This window comes from Petaurus breviceps, unplaced genomic scaffold (genome assembly GCF_028583685.1).
Source record: "Petaurus breviceps papuanus isolate PSGF00001 unplaced genomic scaffold, PetGlider_PUasm1.0 151, whole genome shotgun sequence".
NCBI classification, from domain to species: domain Eukaryota; kingdom Metazoa; phylum Chordata; class Mammalia; order Diprotodontia; family Petauridae; genus Petaurus; species Petaurus breviceps.
This window is the reverse complement of record NW_027185712.1, coordinates 29,541,864-29,562,306: the sequence shown is the minus strand read 5'-3', so window position 1 is coordinate 29,562,306 and position 20,443 is coordinate 29,541,864. Positions and strand designations below refer to the sequence as shown.

At 38.8% G+C, this 20,443-nt stretch overlaps 1 protein-coding gene across 2 annotated transcripts in view; it reads right to left on the bottom strand.

Moving 5' to 3' along the window:
• The window catches only part of SRD5A1 (steroid 5 alpha-reductase 1), a 54,873-nt gene that overhangs the window by 20,521 nt on the left and 13,909 nt on the right, over positions 1-20,443 (bottom strand). For both annotated transcript variants that reach the window (XR_011166212.1, XM_069076877.1), the window contains exon 3: positions 8,981-9,082. Coding sequence is in view for 1 of the 2 variants with exons in the window: in XM_069076877.1 (XP_068932978.1) it covers positions 8,981-9,082 (102 nt within the window). In the remaining variant the exon portion in view is untranslated. The remainder of the gene's footprint in view (positions 1-8,980; positions 9,083-20,443) is intronic.

The window sequence follows — 20,443 nt, the reverse complement described above, 5'->3', positions numbered from 1 at the left end:
GAAGTGATAATGCAATGTACTTTGTGTTTGTTTAAGACCCAGTGGCCCCTTTGGTAACTTTAGTTCTGTATCTTGAAAATGTGACCTAAGAAATGTTTAGTGCTAATTCAAAAGTAAATTGACTATGCTAAGGGCATGAAATATCTTGGGGCTGAATGTACTGGAAATGCAAATTTAAAGATCTTCCCTGCCCCTAGGCCAAAGTGCACCTGGAGCCTGGAGTGGGAGGCTTGTTTTTCAGTAGATACTTTTTGATTGGCCAGTGGGTCCAGAAGATTGTTACATTGTCTGAGCCAGGAGAAGGCTATATAAGCCCTGATGTGTAGCTTTGTTTTGGGTCTCACTTTGAGAAGTGTTCTGTGATTTGATCTGGACTCTGGGAAGCCACTGTTGAGAGCCCCCCCCTTTGGAAAAAAAAACCCAGATGTTGATTTGGTATGGATGTAATGGTTGGACAGTTCAGAAACCTGTCTATTTGATTTGTTTTTCTGTCTTGATAATTCTGTCTGTATACTCTGAAGTTTGGGGTGCTGACCTTTTTCCCCTGAACTAGGTGAACGATACATATTTGACTGATTAAAATAAGCTTGTTAACCCATTTTGAGTTGCTTTCCTCTATCAAAGCAGATCCAACAACCTGTGTTGGCAGCAAACCCTGGGGACGCTCGGGTGCTTGCTGCTACAGGGTATTAAAGGATTTATAGGGGCAAGGAGGCACTATACAACAGGGGAGATAATAGTCGCCTAAACTAGAATGTTTATAGATACTTTAGTGAAGGATTGATAGGTATAGCTTGTTAGTGTTTCAAGGCTGAAATAAACAATTCATGAGTTGTTTTTGGGCAGAATTAATGCTTTGAAGCTAGGCAGAGTGCAGGTAGGGGGATGGGGCAGAGTTAATACTCTGTGCCTGGGGGGGAAGTGTGATTTTACAGGCTGGTTTTACAAATTGCAGTTACAATTTTACAAACTGGTTTTACAAATTGATGTTACAGATATAGATCCCAAGCACCCCATCATTATGAGCAACTCAGAGAAACATAACAGATTGTGTATAAACTGATGCAGAGCAAAAGAAAAAAGCAGAATCAAAAGAACAGTATTTATGACATGCTCTGTCCTTCCTGGGAGCTGCCTGGATGAGAAGATAAACGAATTCTCCCTTCAGCTCCCTCTATCTTGCCAGCCCCATATTCCCCACATCGTGCTTTATCTCATCTAGCCATCCATCAAGATACTTGGGCATAGGCAGTGGGGGCATATTTACCATTATCCTGCCACTCTCTCACTGCCTTCCCCTATACTTTTCACCTCTTCCACAAGGAGAAGTAATCAAGTCAATAGTACCACTGCAAAGGCTCCATCAGAAATCCCTGTCACTGATAAGGACTGCCAAATAGTTGAGTATGTAGTAAAATGCCAAAGGCACCTCCTCTTTGTGGGGCATCTTCACTGAACAGAACAAAGCTCCTCTTGTTGGACACTACTCTTCAATGTGTGCTGTATCTCCATCGTGGAATGTAAGGTCCTTAAGGCAATGTTTTATTTTTTTGTCTTTGAACCTCCATTGATCCAGCACAATGCCTGGCACAAACTATTTAATAAATGCTTGCTGATTAATTAACTGGTTGAATGAATATAATATAATAGACATTACCTAAAAGCAGGTGAACTTAAATTATGTGAGTATTGGTCTCAAAAGAAAGATGATAAAACAAACTTTTCTCTTGGTAGAGAAGTGGGGACTATGGGTTCAATATGTTGCATATACTTTCAGATTTAGGCATTGTATTGAGTGGTTTTACTTAGGTTTTTAGAAAAGATTTGTCATAAGTAGGTATACTAATTTGGGATATCAGGAAATAACTTTGACATAAAAAAAGAATATAAGGGTAGAGTCAAGACAGCAGAGTTGAGGCAGCAACCCAGTGACCTTTCTCAAAATTCCCCTCCAAACAACTTTAAAATAATACATCAAATAGAATTCTGGAGCAGTCAGCAAAAGGTGAGACATTTTTCTAGCCCAAGACAAATTAGGAGATTGAGAGGTCTGTGACACAGGGGAAGGGACTGGCCTGAAGTATATGCAACAGTGGGCATTGGAGGCAGTTGTGAAAGCAGCAGTGGAAGCGATGGGAGCTTTAAGCCCAGAGACATTCCAGAGTAGAGAGGAGCATTAGTGCTCTCTGCTGCCTGGGAACAGGTGCCCTTCTGGTGTTAAGACCAGAGCATAGATTGAGGAGAATAATGATCACATATCTCCTCTGATCACACTGCCCTAGAAGCACTGAAAACTTACAAACCCACAGAATTGCCCTGAAAACAGAAGCATAAAAAAGCCTGATACTTGCGACAGTGCCTCCTCACCCATAGGTGAGTAGAGCTCAACTTTAGCATAAAATTTAAAGTTAAGAAGTAGGCTGGAAAAATGAGCAAACAATGAAAAAATAACCTACTCATAAAAAGCTACTGTGGAAATAGGGAATATCAAGACACAAATTTTAGCTTAAAAAAAAAGGCTTATAAGTGAGCGAAGTAAAAGCATTCTCATAAAATGGAGACAGTACTCTAAACTGAAGCTGAGTTTTTGCTACAGATAGGCGCTTTCCTGTAAACCACCTGACTTCTGGGAAACTAAAACTGAAACCTGCCTCCTCCTTTCCCACCCCCCCCCATCACCCACTGCTAAATAAGGTATTAAATGCTTTCATTGGTTTTCATTGGTTGAAGATTGTTTCCTTGTTCCTTGTATCTGGAGTAGATTCTCACACTAGACTGTGAAGCTGAGCTCTCAACCAATAAGGGTAAGGTTGTTTGTGTTTGCTTTCTGTAACTTGCTTCCTTCCACTAGTCTGTCCTAGTGGATGGCATGCCCCTTTCTCCCGAGAATTGAATAAATGCTTCCTGTTCTTGCCTTGAGAAGCCTCTGAGTTTTTTTTATTAAATTTTGGTTCCTTATCTAAAAGAGAAGGCAGTACACTTTCTCAATCCCTTTCAGTTTACTTTTTTGATTCTGCACATCCACATCATGATGGTCATCATGTATGCCATTTTCCTGATCCTGGTAACTTCACCAAAGCAGAGATTTTTGAGGAAGTATGTGGAGGATGCATTGGAGAAGAGTGAAGCCAGCAGCCAGTTTAATTAATAGATTGATGGAATAGTCCAAGTTCGAGGTAATGAGACTTAGGGTAGAAGCAAAGAGTGGAGAAGGACATAGCTGTAAGAGAAGTTATGAAGTTGTAACTGATTAAATTTGAGGGATAAGGGAGAAAGAAGAGTCAAGGATGACTCTATTTTCAAATCTAGGTGACAGGAATGATTCTGGTTCCCTTGATAGAAAAAGGAAGTTTTTGGTGTATGGCTATAGGTTTAGGGAAGAAGAAAATGAGTTCTACACTTGAAAGGACCAGCTAATCCAGTATGATAGGGTTAGTGCTGGTTTAGGATGATCTGTACAAATATCATGCAGGGACCTAAGGAATCATTTCCTGATTTTGTGGTCAAAATACAAGTGGTTGAGCTTACATTAGGAAGTACTGTGGGATTGGAAGAATTTGTAAGACAAATAGCTAGAGGGAATTGCGATTTATTTCATAAGAAAGCCTTTTTGCGACTTTCTACTGATGCCTACTTGGATCAATTAATTCAAAAATCTATGGAAGTAAAATCTGTGGTCTTTCAAGCACAAATTATAGCAGAAGCACAAGCTGCAGCAAATAGACAAAACAAGAATTGTTATAAATGTGGTAAAGTGGGTCATTTCAAAAGGGAATGTCAAGAGGGTGGCAGTAATGGTGAATTATAATCAAAATCAAAATGCTCCAGATGTCATAAGGGCTTTCATTGGGCTTCAGAATGTTGATTTAGAAATTTGGGAAATAGCCTCAAGGGCCAAGTCCCAGGCCCACAAAAAACAGTAGGGACCTATGTTCAGTTCGCTACTGCAGTGGTTCAGGAGGACAAGCCAATCTGTATCCGCCCCCCCCCTCCCAGCCCAAAATAACTCCTGCTATCTTGCAACCTGAGGTTACATTTGTAAATATTTATCCTGGCCAGGAGAGAGAGTTCTCTTTAGGAGCTCTTCTCTGGCCATGGGGGTACTTTCATTAACCTCAGAAGGGGAATACATGGATATACAATTCACTCCAACCTATGTGGAATAAAAGGACTGGGAAGATTATAATAAAATTAAAATTAAAATGACAAGTCCCAGCAGTTCTGTGATCCAATTAAAACAGGAACAATGAATATTTCAAATACAGAATCCAGAGGTCATGTGGTCTCAAATCATTACGACCTCAAGGCCCACCCTTCATATATATGTGGAGGACAGGTGAATTCAGGGTCTCTTAGACACAGGAGCAGACAGGACCATTATCATTCAGGAACAATGGGATCCAAAGTGGATTGCTCAAGAATCAGATATAAACATGAGGGGCATAGGAGAAATTAGCTAGCCTTTACAAAGTATGAGGAAACTTACTTGGGAATTTGAGGGCATGTCAGGAAAATTTCAGCCATGTTGTTTGGCTTCCTTGCCAATGGCTTTATGGAGCAGAGATATTTTATCACAACATAAGGTCACCATCACAACAAATTTTGAGGAGGGGCCCTGTTTGATGGGCAGCCAACAGCTGATCCTATTGAATGTCTTACAACAAAACCAGTATGGGTGGATCAGTGGCCCCTAGCTGCAGAAAAAATTGCTGCCTTATTAGACATTGTTCAAGAACATCTTATTATGTGCTTTGCTGCTGTGGGTATGCCGAAACAATTAAAGACTGACAATGGCCCCGCTTACACCTCAAAAAGCTTTGATGAATTCTGCCTTCAATGGGGTTTCACCATGTTACTGGACTTCCTTGTAACTCCATGGGTCAGGCTACTGTTGAAAGAAAAATACATACACTTAAAACTGCACTTCAAAAACTAAAAGGGGGAATTTGGAGCACGGGTACCCCGAGACAAATGTTGGGGTTGTCACTATATGTAATAAATTATTTGACATTAGATCATGAAAATAAAACACCAGCGGAAAAATTCTGGGGGTGTTACTGACCATACAATTAGTAATTCTAAAAGATCACAGCCACAGGCAACTGCAGTTACTGAATGGGTGATGTGGAAAAATGATAAGGAACAATGGTGCTGACCTCACAGAGTAATAGTGCTATTTGTGTGTCTCCACAGCTGAGAAGGAGGAAGTCTGGATACCAGAAAGGAGAACAAGGACTGTGTCAACAAATGCAGAGACTGGGCATTCAGTCCCCCAAATCAGAACCAGATGAGGTTGGCAGGGAGGAGGAGCCAGAGCCTAAATGAGGGCAAGGGAACGGTGATCCTGCTTGTTACTATCCTTGCTCAGCTTCCAATAGTTACCTCTAAAAGATATTGGGCAGTCCTGGATCATCCGCCTTGGGTAGGGATGGTCAGGTGGGGGGAGTTTCTTGTGGAAATCACTTTAGAAGGAAACTGGTCAGTTCTTTTTTTTTTTTCATTTTTCAAATGTTTTATTAACTTCTGATTTACATCATTCATTTATGCCAGATTTTGAGTTACAAAATTTCTCCCCATTTTTCCCCTACCCATAGCCCCAAAATAGCAGTCCCATAGGATATCCTCTCCTCCAATCTGTTCTCTCCCATATTTTCTCTCATACCCCTTTTGACTTTTCCAGTAGGGCATGGTGGATCTCTATGCCCCAGTGCTTGTATAACTTATTTCCCAATTACATATTAAATAGTATTAATAATAGTATATATATTTAAACATTTTATTTTAAAACTTTGAATTCCATATTCATTCCCTTCCTCCCTTGTCACCCACCCTTACTGGGAAGATAAGCAGTTCAGTATAGGCTGGACATGTGTGGCTAATGCAAAACAATAACATAGTAGTTATATTGTAAAAGACTGACTATATTTCCCTCCCTCCTATCCCACCTGTTGTTCTATTCTCTACTTTGATCCTGTCCCTTTTCAAAAGTGGGTGCTTCCAACTTCCCTCCCTCCCAGCCTGTCCTCCCTTCCATCATCCCTCCTCTCATCCTCTTCCCCCCTACTCTCCTATAGGGTGAGATACCCTATTTAGTGTGTATTTCATTCCCTCCTCAAGCCAAATTCAAAGGGAATAAGGTTGACCCATTCCCTTTTGCCTTCCTATTCTTCCCCTCCATTGTAACCATTTTCCCTTGTCTCTTCTATATGAGAGTTTACCCCATTCTGTCTCTCCCCATCTCCTCTCATTATATTCCTCTCTCACCTCTTAATTTCCCCTTTTAAGTATCATCCTTTCCTATTAAATTGGTCCTGTGCCCTCTATCTATGTATTCAAACATGCTGATGCTCTTGTGGACATTCCTTTTAATCTATCTTCTATATCTATGCGAAAGTGTAGAGTTAAAAGAGAGCTAAGGGGCGGCCAGGTAGCACAGTGAGTAAGAGCACCGGCTCCAGTGTTGAGAAGACCTGGAGATCGAATCCCGGGCTCAGACACTTAGCACCCACCCAGAAACACCTGGCCGTGAAACCTTGAGCAAGTTACTTAACCCCAATTGCTTAGGGGCAGCCAGGTGGCTCAGCAAGTAAGAGCACCGGCTCCAGTGTTGGGATAACCTGGATCAAATCTGGGCTCAGATACTTAGCACCACACCCAGAAATAACTGACCATGTAACCTTGAGCAAGTTACTTAACCCCCATTGCTTAAAAAAATAAATAAATAAATAAAATAAAAGAGAGCTAGATGGGAACATCTATGATGAAGAAATTTTCACAGAGTAATAGTGAGTGGCCTAACTGAGCTAGTACGCTTTGAGAACATCACAACATATACTATGGGAATTTGGGGGACTTTTTCGAATTGTTAAGGATTGTGAGGTAAATATCAGATGCTGTGTCCAGACCGAGACAAGTGGGACTCATTTCCAGGTCAAGCAGACCCCCCATTTTTAAACTGTAGGACTAACATATCTGTTTGCCATCAGGTACAACAGCAAACCTACATTTCCTGGCACAATGACAAGAACGTTAATCACAGACATGGGAGGGTATACTAAAGAAAACTGGTTTCGACACTCACAGAGAGAAAATCCGGAAATATGGAAAATTCCTTTGCCATGGGCCCCAATAACAATGGTTTTTGCTTTATTTGCTCTTAATGGGACATACTTGAGCAAGACTGACCACAGATTTGTATGTGCTTGTTTAGGAGGGGAGTATGCATTCATGTGGGGAAATCATAGCAATGTAAATATCACCAAAATCGATAAGCATTACACTGTCACATGTGTTAATTGTAAGGTTTCTGAATGTCATGATAATACTTCTTTTGGACAATTACTTTTTGTTATAAGAAGACCTAGTATGATTATGATACTTGTAGAGAGTGAGCATTGGTTTCACTCTCATGTTGATCATTCTATTGCTCAAATTAATCAACATTTGGATTTCAATTGGAAAAAAAGAGGTGTATTTCCTGTATTGTTGTTGGGATAATTGCTTTAATTACTACTATTGTGAGCAGTGTTGCTATGTCTATGTCCCTCAGCACTGTACAAAATCAAATAGTGCAAGCTCAATTTTTACATGAATTGTCTGTCAATGTTTCACAAGGATTTTTGTTACAATCGGAAATCAACAAGAGTTTTTATAAAGCAATAACACAGCTCAGAGATGATTTAATTGCTATAGCTGATGAGATTGAATTAATGCAAGTTAGACAAAGGTTAATATGTGATTATATGTATTTCTGTATGGCAAACAAACAATAAAATGCATCAGAATATAACATATATAACATAACTCAAATAAGAAATCATCTTAATGGGCTATGGGGTGACCGTCATAACACATCCCTTAACATAAATGATTTACAGAATTTGGCTCACGGACCATGAAAGTCAACAGTCACTACTACCAAATTCGGAGGCAAAAAACATTGTAGATTAATAAAGAGAGTTCAGGGAATATTACCTGGACAAGTACAGCAGATAATAACCTTCCTAGGAATAGGGGTGGTACTACTTGTTTTATGTACTTGTTTACCCATCCTTATTTCCTGTTTTTCTTATATCATTCAACAACTAGTATATAACTTTCAATTGCATGATTCTGCCTGCAATCTTTTAAAGTAAATAAATGGGGGAGATATAGAGAACTTTTGCGGGTCTCCCACCCCCCCCCTAAGGGAATGTCCCTTCTTCTATTCAAACATCTCCAAGGTTACAGAGCAGATAAGCAAGAGGATATGTAATCTTGTTTGTTTATGCCTCTGGACATGTCCTATGATATTGGCTAATAAATAACTAATGTTAAGCAAGGGTAAATAGTAACCAAGATGGAAGAAGGGTTCTTGTACATTGTTTGCATTTTTCTCTGGTCATGATCTTCTCCTGGGGGACATACAAACTCTGTGAGCCCCTTGTATCTATGGCTCTGTATGAAATGGTTCTGTAATAAACAGACTATTGATTACACCCCAGTCTCGTTATTCTCACCGCTCGCTAGCCCATCAACTGCGCTGGCCACAGCACACAAATGCACAATGAATAATGATGATGAAATTTCACATGTATATAGAGATTTACAAAGTATTTCTCTCAAAATTCCTTCATCTCTAAGTTCTTTGATTCCAAGTGGGTAGTTCAGATATTATTATTATTCTTTTACTGAGAGCAAAGAACTGAGAACACACACACACACACACACAGATTTCATCATAATAACCAGATTAAAAGAAATTGAAATCTAAACGCTTCCCAAAAAAATCCTGATTTCTCCACATAAAACACAGAACATTACCTAAATGGTTCAATGGTGTGGTTGATCATGACCCTTAAAGCTAATATTAGGTAGCTAGAATTAGAATTAGGTAGCTAATATTATACTCAAGTTGGATGCTTATCAGGATCTCACATGATTTTGATGCAATGATAAAATAAATTCATTAACAATTCATTCTAGCAGGATTTTTACTTACCTCTTGGTATTTTGTACCCAGTCTCTCCTGGTTTTCTCAAGTTTCTTAGGATATTATCAGAATAAATATTTATTAACATCCCTATTAGCCATATGGCACAACCTAATAGAGAAAAGAAATAAAAGTAAAAATTGCTTTAGTAGTTATAAATAAAAATTTATCTACTAACTACACTAATATAAACTCTAAAACAACTTAACTGCTACTGTCATGAGGGCTGCTTCCTGTTTCCCCTCCCCCGTGGATGTTAAAAAAATTTTTTTCTGTTTCAATCATTCAGGGACTATTAATAATACAATCCTCCCAACCTCCATATCTTTGCAGGAGAAATTATTTGTACTTTTAGAAAGTGAGAAAACCCGTTTTTCCATCTCATAAACAAAGCACAAGGCAGAGTTTTCACCTTTCCTTTTCTACTTGACCCACAGCCAAAGTAGCCAAGTTGTAGTAAAAGTCACATATTCCACCCCTCTCTGTCTTCCTTGCTGTGCCAGCAGCTCTTCAGCTTTGCCCCTCACCCTCTGAGAATGCACGCCTGCACCATGTCCATCTTGACCCCTGCCCTTGAGAGGAGCAGCTCTCAGCTGCTGAGTAGTCCGCTAGTGCAGTGGCGCTAAAACGCCCAGAGGTTCGGACAGATGAGAACCTCAGCATTTTGGCAGCATCAGGTCCCTTGACCTCTCTTGTCCCCAGATGTGGATTCAACTAGTGCCATCTCAAGGGACACTGATACAGCAGCCAAGTTTATTGGGGCTGGGGCTGCCACTGTGGGGGTGGCCAGCTCTGGAGCTGGGACTGGAACTCTGGAAGTCTCATCATCGATTATGCCAGGAACCCCTCCTTGAAGAAGCAGCTTTTTTTCCTTTGCCCTGTCTGAGGCCATGGGGCTCTTTTGCCTGATAGTGGCCTTCCTCATCCTCTTCGCCATGTGATGGAGCCATTTCAATCCCCCTACATTTCTGGATGTTCCTCCTCATCCTCCTGATCCTTCCATGTCTCTTATGTGTATACCTCTACCTCCATCTTACCAGGCAGCCCTGGGGAAAGCCATGGGCTCAGGGTTTGACAGAGGGAAGACAAATAAATACTGTATTAATAAAAAAAAGTCACATATTTCTGGATGGAGGAGAGTAGTTAGCGTCCCCCAGATGGTTGAGGGCACACAGGATACCTACTAGAACAGTATGGTAAATGAGTTGCCAGCTCAGGTGGATGGGGTTTTCATTGGAAGGCAAGAAGAGTTGTGTAAATGAGCTGAAAGGGTGAGAAAGAGCATTCTATTAAAATCTGTGTGGTGAGGGGGATGCTCTGAGCATCATCATCATCATATGTAATAGTGACTATGGAAAACAATGTCAAAGATATATCTGACTGGAGAAAGATGTGTAGCTGCTATGATACACTTCTAGAATCTCAGGATTGGAAGGCACCTCAGAGGCCTTGCAGTCCAATCACATCCTTCCTTCCTAGCCTTGTTAGGAATCAACCAATAAACATTTAAGGGCCTATTATTTGCCAGGCACTGGCTAAGAACTTTATAAATAACATCTCATTTTATCCTCACAACTACTCTGAGAGGTAGGTGCTATTATTATCCACAGTTTATTGTTAAGGAAACTGAAGCAGACAGAAGTTAAGTGACTTGCCCAGGGTCACCAAGGCAGCAAGTGTCTGAGGTAGGATCACTGTTGTATCTACTGTACACCTGGCTGCTTTGTGGGAGCATCTCATGGGAGATGAAACACAGAGAATAAACTAAACACACACATATATGCATATACACACAAATACCTACACATGTTAATTTTGAGGGGAAAGGCACTAATAACTGGGGAGATCAGGAAAGCCTTCATGTGAAACTTCAGGTGAGTTTCAAAGAAAAGGAGAGATTCTAAGAAGCAAAGGAAAGGACACAGTAAATTATAGATGTAGGAACAGGCTGTTCAAAGACTCAGGAGATGAAGTATCATGTGTGAGGAACAGCAAGAAGGCCACTGGACTACTGAGTATATAAAGGGGAATAACACAGAATAAGGCTAGAGTAGTAGACTAGAGCCACATTGGGGAGGGCTTTAAGTGCTCAAGAGTCTGTATTTGATCCTAGAGGTAATGAGGAGTCAATGGAGCAATGGAGTGACAAGGTAAGACTTTTGATTTAGGGCAATCACTCAGGCAGTTCTGTGCACTCAAGAATCAAAAATGGAAGTATTCAAGGTAATGAGGAAGGATGAGAATTCGACTCCGTGTTTTGACAAGGAAGTAAAGGAATGGTTATTACTTCCTGATACAGTATTAAAATATGTGAAGGTAGCTATAATATCCTCACCTAAGGCTTCTCCAAGCTAAACATGGGAATATGTTGTAATGGTAATGGGATTTGAAGATCTTCCATGCCCCTTTTATTGCCAAGCAAACAGATACTCAGCACCTTGTTTCCAGTTCATGATTGTATCAAGTATTAAGATCTAGAACTTGTGAATCCCACAGTGGGATGAACTTGCTGATGTAACAGGAAGGGGTTGAACAGGGAGGAGCTAATACCATATATAAGGAAAAGCCCAAGCTAGAGAGCCAGAACTTCTGAGAGCCAGCCAGAGTTGTGAGAACTGAGCACTGCTGGGAGCAAGCAGCATGGAGACTGAACAAGAGAAGAGAACAGAGAACTGAGAATTGAGAATTGAACTGAGAAAAACTGAGAACTGAGAATTGCTGGAAGCAAGCAGTATGGAGGCTGAGGAGCGACCGTGAGTGAGAGAGGAGGATCTTTGCTTAAGGGAGCCTGTTTTGTTTTGAAGGCTTAGGAATGTGGGTGTTTGCTGCATTGGTTATGTGTACCAACTTTGTGGTTAATGTAATGACTTTGACTTTCTGGTTTCGGGACTTGGTTTTCTGGTATTTGAATAAATGCTTTGGTTCTGTCCTCCATGTGGAAAGCCTGTTACATTTTGTGATTCACAACTACACCAGCATATTCATAACCACTGTGAGCATTGTGAATGTCACATTGTTGCTACATGTGTGACCTAAGAAGTACATTCAACTTCTTAGATGTCATGGTCTTTAATCACTTAAACATGTTATCTTTCATGCATGTGGGATGCTATTTCTAGTCTGATTCTCACCAAATATTTATGAGGCTTACAACCAGTTCACTGATTTCATCTATGGTTACTAGCAGAAGATAAGCAAAAAAATTATTATACTTGGATTCAGATATTTATTTTACTTTTCTTCCCCACAGATTAATTTTTCATTATTATAAGTTATGATACAAATCTCTGATTCTTATTGTAGATAATATAGGTAGTGTTATAGAGGAATAGCTTGGTATATTGGATAGAGATGCAATCTTGAAATCAGAATATGAATTCTGAATCCTGTATTTGATTCCTACTAGCTATGTGACCATTTTCAAATCGCTTAAACACTCAGTGAACCAAATGACTCTCTAGAATTATATTATGGGCCAGATGTGTAGGAAGTTTTTGTATTAGGAGTAGCCTAGTCGCTATTAGGTCACCACTGCCTATATACATTATCTTTCCCAATTAGAACACAAACACCTTGAGAACAGATGTCTTGATTGCTTGTATATGTATCCTCAGGACTTAGAGTAAGCGTTTAATTGCATGACATCATTCCATTACCTTAAAGTACCAAAATTTGCTTAACCATTCCCCTCTCATTGGACATTTTAAGTTGCCCTGAGTTTTTTTTTTCAATTACAAATATGATGCTGTAGACATCAATGAACAGTTGGTTTTTTTCCTTTTAATAAACTCTTTATATTCCCAACAACATAAATCAAAGGATATGATTATTTTTGTAATTTTTATCACAGACTGTCAAATTGCTTCCCCAAGTTTCTTCTAGAGTGCAATTACATCAGCAATAAATGTTTGTATCTCCACAACTTCAATGACAATGGATTTTTTGACTTTTTATTATTTTTGCCAAGTTAACGGGTATGGAGGGATGCCTCAGAGTTTTCTTAATTCAATTTCTTAGGTTATTAGTGAAGATTAGTATTTTTCAAGGAGTAATTAACTATGTATGTTTTCTTTTTCTTTCATAAACCATTTATATCCCTTGGCCATTTAGCTGTAAGTTACTAGTTTTGTAAAACTTTGTTTTTTAAAACTTAAAAAATTTGTAAATTTTTAACATTCCCTTTGCTATTTTAGATGTCAAATTTTTCTCCATCAAACTCAAATGGATCTGTTATCTCATTCATGATATGTTTTCAACAATACAGATCAGTAATCATCCATGTCTGCTAATCCTGCTAGACTTTTGTCTGTATTCTTCTAAAAGTTCACCAGAGCAAGTCTACTCCTCATTCTGGAGGCCTTCATTTTCTCCCAACATCATGGGTGTATCAGTGAAGCACTTTGAACATATGCTTGTCATCCCACATTCCAGCACCCTATTGACAAAAGCCCATATTCTCTAACACATATTTTTTTTGATGACATCATTTAGTTCTGCTCTTTTTTGCTGTTCTTCATTGGTTATATGTACCCTATTCACACCCAACATTCACCTTTTCATTGCCTTATGTATGATGATCATTCTTAGTTATTCCTTTTTGTTTTTCTCTATCCTGAGGCTGGGTCTCCTATCTTGTCAAGGCTGGAAGTGCAGTTGGCCATTCACAGGCCTGATCCCAACATTGATTGACACAGAAGCTTTAACCTGCTTTGTTTTTCTAAATAGGCTGGTCCACCCTCCTGAGGCAGCCTGGTGGCCCTCTACTACCTGAAGCTTATCACACTGGTGTCAGACTTAATGCAGATACCTAGTTGACTTCAGCTCAGAACTTCCTAACTCAAAATACAATCCACTAGCCTTTGCCAAACTAGTAGCATATATCAGCGTGCCAGGCTCTTCTTTAGTTCTCTAAAGCAGTGCTCTAGGTCTCTCTTGCCATAATTTTCCCTTGCTATTTAATATATTCATTTGTTTTGCACATTAAATATTTCACTTTGATAAAATTATGCACATTGATCTTATTTCTAATAAGTCTATCAATTAATTTAAAACAGAAACCATGTTACTTCCTTCTGTAATTAATACCTTATTCCACTTTAATTCCATCTTCTTTATATAGATTTTTTTTTTTGCCTTTTTAGAGGGCAATTGGGATTAAGTAACTTGCCCAAGGTTACATGGCTAGTTTTGTGTGTGTGTGTGTGTGTGGGTGTTCCGTGTCTGAGGCTGGAACCAAACTCAGGACCTCCTGACTCCAGGGCCAGCACTGTACTCACTGCTTCACCTAACCACCCCGTTTATATAGATTTTAAAAATGTTTAAGCCTACCATTGTTATTATTATGCTAGAGTTAATTAATATGCATGGTATAAAATAGGGTTCTAAATCCATTTCTTGACATATTTTAAGCAATTTTCTAATATATTAAATAATATTTTCTTTCCTTTTCACTTTGTATTAGTTTATCAAATACTAATCTTTTAAAATGCAATATCCCATCAGCTTTGGTATTCCACCCCATCACTGTTCTCTGTGTCCCTAATTTTGGAAGGTGGAGCCATTAACTCCAAAACCTCCATTTAAGGTTGGAGCTATATAACAAGGCACATGCTGATCCTAAATTAATCTTGTCTCTTGAAACTTTCTGTTGTTGTCAGTTGTTCAGTCATGTTTGACTTTTTGTGATACGCATGAATAAGAGCATGCCTTCTATCCTTGAAACTTTGCTGAACTCGCTTATTATCTAAGATAATTTTTTGCTTTATGGTTCGTTGTTTTGCACTAAATTAATATATCATTTAAAAATGATTCAATTCAACAAGAGATTATTAAGATCCTGATAGGTGTTATGCATTGTCTGAGATGGGGATACAAACATAAAAACAAACAAAAAAAATCAGTTCCTTCCAGAAGCTTGTAAGTACAAACTATATATAAAATACTAAGTAACATTTTGGAGATGGGGGGAAAGGTATTACCAAGTGAGGATATGAGGAATCATGGGAATCAAGGATTTGAGGAAAGGAAGTGAAGCAAATGAGCATCCCAGGTATGAGGACAGGTTGTTCAAAAGCACTAAGGAGGAGGACGCAATGTTATGCCAGTTTGGCTGGAACATATATTGTTTAAGGGAAAGTCATGTGAAATGACTTCTCTTCATTTCTAATGTTAATCATCTTTTGTTCTTTACTTTTGGTTTGGTTGCAACTGCTAATGTTCCCAGTATTAGGTCAAAGATAAGTACAGAAATTGAGTACCTTTGTTTTCATTGGAATGCTTCTATTTTCCCCACTGCATGTTACCTTGTGTTGAAGAAGAGCTCCCCACCCCCTTTGCTCTATTCCTTCCATTGTCTTTATCACTAATGCATTTTAGAATTTATCAAAGGCTTTTTTCTATATCTTTTCATGTAATTATATCTTTATTTTAATTTTTTCATATTATAGTTTATATACTGATAGTTTTTCTATTGTTGACCTGGCCTTGACTACTTTACCTATAACTAATATTTTATATTTTTAATCTATATTCAAGTAATTCATATTTTTTTTTACAGTTGTCTTTGCCAGATACACCCCAGGTACCTCATAAAAGATATTGAGGAACATTCTATATTTCTTCATATTTATGAATAATTTCTATAATATAGGATTTTTTTTCCTTGGAAGTGGAAACTTTAATCTGGCTACTATCTTGGCCAGATATTCTTTTGTCATGGTAATTCACTGATGATTTATTTCTTCCTCTGGATTATTTTAACTAAATAGTAATAACACTGTTGCATCAGTTTGAGTAAATAAACAAATGAATGACTAGATAAATAAAGTAGATAATGACTCATTTCCTTTAAGTTCTTTAATCTATTAGCATTCACACTCTATGGCAGTATATTAGGAAGGTCACTTAGTGTGCTAAGACTTAAAGCAAAGGTACTGACCTGAATCAGTAGATGAGAGATGAGAGTTTTCTCATCTAGGGGAGTTTGCTATATCAAAGAAATGACAGAACCAGTCCTCTTGTCTTATAAAGGTGTGTAATACTCCTTAATGTATTATTAATTTTTGTTTGCTATGATTTCTTTTCCATTTGTATTTTTTGCTCCTTTTTTTTAAATTGGGCTTAGTAGCAATTTGTTCATTTTACTGTTCTTTTTTGAAAAAAGTAGTTCCCTATTGTATACATTACATCTATTGTTCATTTTCTATTCTATATTTCTGCTCTTAGTTTTATAATTGTACGCTCACATTCTGTCTCTTCACTATCCTTTGAATTAGCCTTGTTCCCTTTGTAGTATCTTCATTTGTAGTTTTCATCTAATGTTTCCTTTTCTCTTAGGCATTTCTATAGGAATTTAGCAATATGAATTTTCCTCTATGAAGTGATTTGGCTGCTTCATATTGATGATGACATATATATGACATATATGATATGACATACATGATGACATTATATATGTGACATATATGGTGACATATGATGGTATCATCATTTTTATACTCTTTTTTCTAATTTATTCTTTAAACCGATCCCTACTTATTTTGTTTTGCCATAATTCTATGTATTTTACTCTTATTAATGTTCTTTAATTCCAATTTTATTAAATTGTGGTTTAGAAATAAGGTAGGAATCATTTTTGCCTTTTACTAGTTAAAGGCTTTCTTTTCTCTTAACTAATATGTGATCAATTTTCTTAAGTGATCCATGTATATTGATTATTTCTCCCATTTAGATTTACCACATAGTTAACTTCCCAATTTTGGGGGAAGGTTTATTTTTATAGTTTTTTTCTTTTTGGAGGTCATAAAAGTTAAGTGACTTGCCTGGGGCTATACAACTTGTAAGTGTCTAAGGCCAAATTTGAACTCCAGTCCTCCTGCCTCCAGGGCCAGTGCTCTATCCACTGCATCTAGCCACTAGCTGCCAGATACATACTTTCTTTATTGTTAGTCTTTTTAAATTACTATGTCTTAATAATGAAGTGAGGAAATCCCCTACATTTTATCTACTTCTTTTTGTATTGGTGTTACTTTGTTTTATGAATATTTTAACTGCAAAATTATTTGGTATGTAATAACTAAAAACTGTTTTTCATTTTTCATTTTACCAACATGTAATACCTTTATTTCTCTACTTTGATGTTTCTAATTAGAGTACTACTTTATGACATACTATTTTCTATATCATGGAATCTTGAGAGCTAAAAAGAATCTTACAGATCATCCAGTTCAGATCAGGTATTCCAGTGGCTCTCAAGTCACCTCCAGGACAAAACAGAAAATGTCCTTTTAGTAATTCAAAATCCTTCATAAACAGGCTTTTACAATACTCCTTTTACAGTCTTCTTACACCTTACACTTAGCTCCCCTCCTGGATACCTTACTGTTCCTTGAACAAAAGACTTCATCTCTGTAATGGTAAACAAAGGAGTACTTAGCTCCTTGTTTCAGCTCTTCAAGTGTCTTTGAGCTTCCCCTGAGATTTTATCAAGTCTTTGTTAGAAACAGGACCTGTGAAGCCCATAGTGGGGGGAACCTGCCATATAAAAGCAGGAGCACAAGCTGGGACCAAGCAGAACTGGGAAGAATGGCTGTGGTGCTGGCACTGTCTGTGCTGATGTTACTTTGTCAGACCTGTCTGCTAATAGAGGATGTTGCTGCTGTTACAGAAGCCCTGGGACTTTACTGCTGGTTCAGAAGCTGTGAAAGAGGACTTTCTTGTTGTCTGTTTACAGAAGTCCTGAAGGAGGGTTTTACTGATGTTTTCAGAGGTCCTGGGACTTTACTGATGATTTGTGTTGATTTCTCAGACAGAAACCCTGCCTGCTGGTCTGTGTTGATTTCACAGGCAGAAAGTGAACTGATGATAGTGCTGGCAATGTGTGTGAACATTGTTGTAACTCTGCTAAAATTGATGTGTATAGCTGGACCAGGAGCTGAACCAGAAGCTAGGGAAGGAACTGGGAGCTGCCTACCCGTGAATCCAGGTGACAGTTGTGCGTATTCAGGCAAGAGCTGGGAGCATGGAAGAGGAACCATGGAGTTTGGGGATCAGCATCAAGTCACAATGAAAAGACCTATCCTGGTACTTAGTGCTGACTGACAAGATCAAGATTTACTGTGACCTAGGGGTGGGAGACCTTTGTACTTTGTACTCCTTAAGGATGATTGCTCCTTAAGGATGACTGAGTTAAGGATGGTTGGAAGCCAGTTTCCAATCAAGATGAAAGAAGACTTTAGGTGGGTAATTTATACTGATTGGTCCAGATTGTGACTTACTGAATGATATGTTTTGTATAAGAGTATGTGGCCACTTAAGCAGTAAGTTGTCATGTTATATCATTGTGAATACTGAACTTTGGTTTCTGTGCATGTTTTGCTTTAGTTTACTGCTGAATAGAGTTCACTATACTACCGTATTTTCCCGATAATAAGACACTGTCTTATTAATTTTTTGGACAGAAAAACACCAGAGGGCTTATTTTCAGGGGAGGGCTTATTTTAATAAACAGGTAAATGTGAACAAAAAAAGGTACCTTTATTCAATAAGCAAATCACTGGGGAAGAACAGGATGACGCGCTCACTGATGCAGCTCTGATTGGATGCAGCTCGGAGCGTGGCGTGCGTTTCAAGGGGGGGGAACGGTGCATACAGAGGGTACCGTAATGTAGCGTGTAGCGCAGGGGATCACCTTCACTACAGTAGCAATCTCAATAGGGCTTATTTTCGGGGGAGGGCTTATTTTAGAGGAATCTTACACAGTAAGGGGAGGGCTTATTTTCGGGATAGGCCTTATTATCGGGGAAAGACAGTATGTGATCAGAACCTTAAAGCTATGCACAGCAGCAGTACTCTGGAGAGCTGCTTCTGCTTGGCTTTACAATCTCCCAGCTATGGGTACTTTCGTGGTCTGCTTTCCATGCTCTCCCTCCTCACCTCTTCTCTTTTTGCCCTTCTTTGTATCCCTAGCACTTAGCGCAGGGCCTAACACATAATAGGTCCTTAATGTTTATTAACTATTGTTAAGATATTGTCTTTCTCACAATGTCTTCCAGGTGCTATAAATAGATGGGGCAAAATATCAGTACTAATCTCATCCCAAATAAGTTTATCAGTGTGCCACAATGTGGAATCAAAGGAGCATACATAACTATGTCACAGTTAATGAAAATGCGTGTTTTTGGAGGAAAACAGCTATTCAAGTTAACTTTCTATGCACTCATATTGTTTGTTTTTTTGTTTTTTGTTTTTTTTTTTGCCTTTTGGTGGGCAATTGGGGTTAAGTAACTTGCCCAAGATTACACGGATAGTTTTTTTGTGTTAAGTGTAGGCCAGAACTGAACTCAAGTCGTCCCTACTCCAGGGCCAGTACTTTACTCACTGCACCACCTAGCCGCCCCCCACTCATATTGTTTTTGCTGAATACAACTGTTGAGGTTTCATAACGTGCTGTGGTGGAACTGTCGTAAAGAATTCAGAGTCAGACCACCTCTAACCCAAGTATAGGCATTTATTGAGATTGATGCCTCTCATATAAAGTGGGCTAAATTCCAAGAGAAACCAGCAACTTAGTAAGAAAATATAGGCAATTTTATATTGTAATGATGCTGATTACACAACAGAAAATATGAATATTAAAAAGGCAGGAGGGGTTTGCTAAAGGATTAGGTAATGGGGAGGGGTCCCAGTCTCAGTGAAACTGTACATGCAATTACCCACAATGCATATAGAAAAACCCATTTGGGGTGGGTATGTATGATAATGATATTATAATAAGCCTCTCTACATCATAAATTCATCTAAAGGACAGCTTTTGCTATTACTGTGCAGGTGTCTACTTAGGGAAAGTCCCATGTATTGTTTTGGGGTCCACAACCTGCTTGGGCATCCTGGTAGTGCTGCTTTCTAATTGGCTGAGTATTGTGGTCTTGTCTGAGACTAGATGGATGTGGTTGTGATTGAGCATGTGGACACACTTGCTGTTCCTGTGGGAAATATGAGGAATGGGTCTGGGGACAGTGGCTGGGATACCATCACATGGACACACCTGCTTTTCTGGGAGAAATATGAGTTCATGGATACACCTGTTCTAGTAAATAGTGAGGCATATATGAAGAAGTTAAGATATTGAGTCAGGGGAAAGGGTAGTGGGCCTGCTATTCAGTGGAGCCTATGATTGAGTTTGGGGGCCTGTGGTATGGTTAAAGCCAGATTGTGTGGTTAAATGCCTGCTGTTCAGTGGGGCCCATAAGGAAGTTAGAATATTGGGGCTTGGGGAAGCTTTATTAGGATTCTATCACAACTTCCAATCTATCTAAATAGTTCATTGATAAGCACTTCTAAATAGTCTACTATGAGATGTTAGACTTAGCTATCCAAACTAATGCTACCCAGGAACTTGGATAAAGCCAGCTGGTAAAGGAGCTAGTAAATAAGAAATTGTTGTGTGGGCCTGTTCCATGGGCCTTTAAGCTA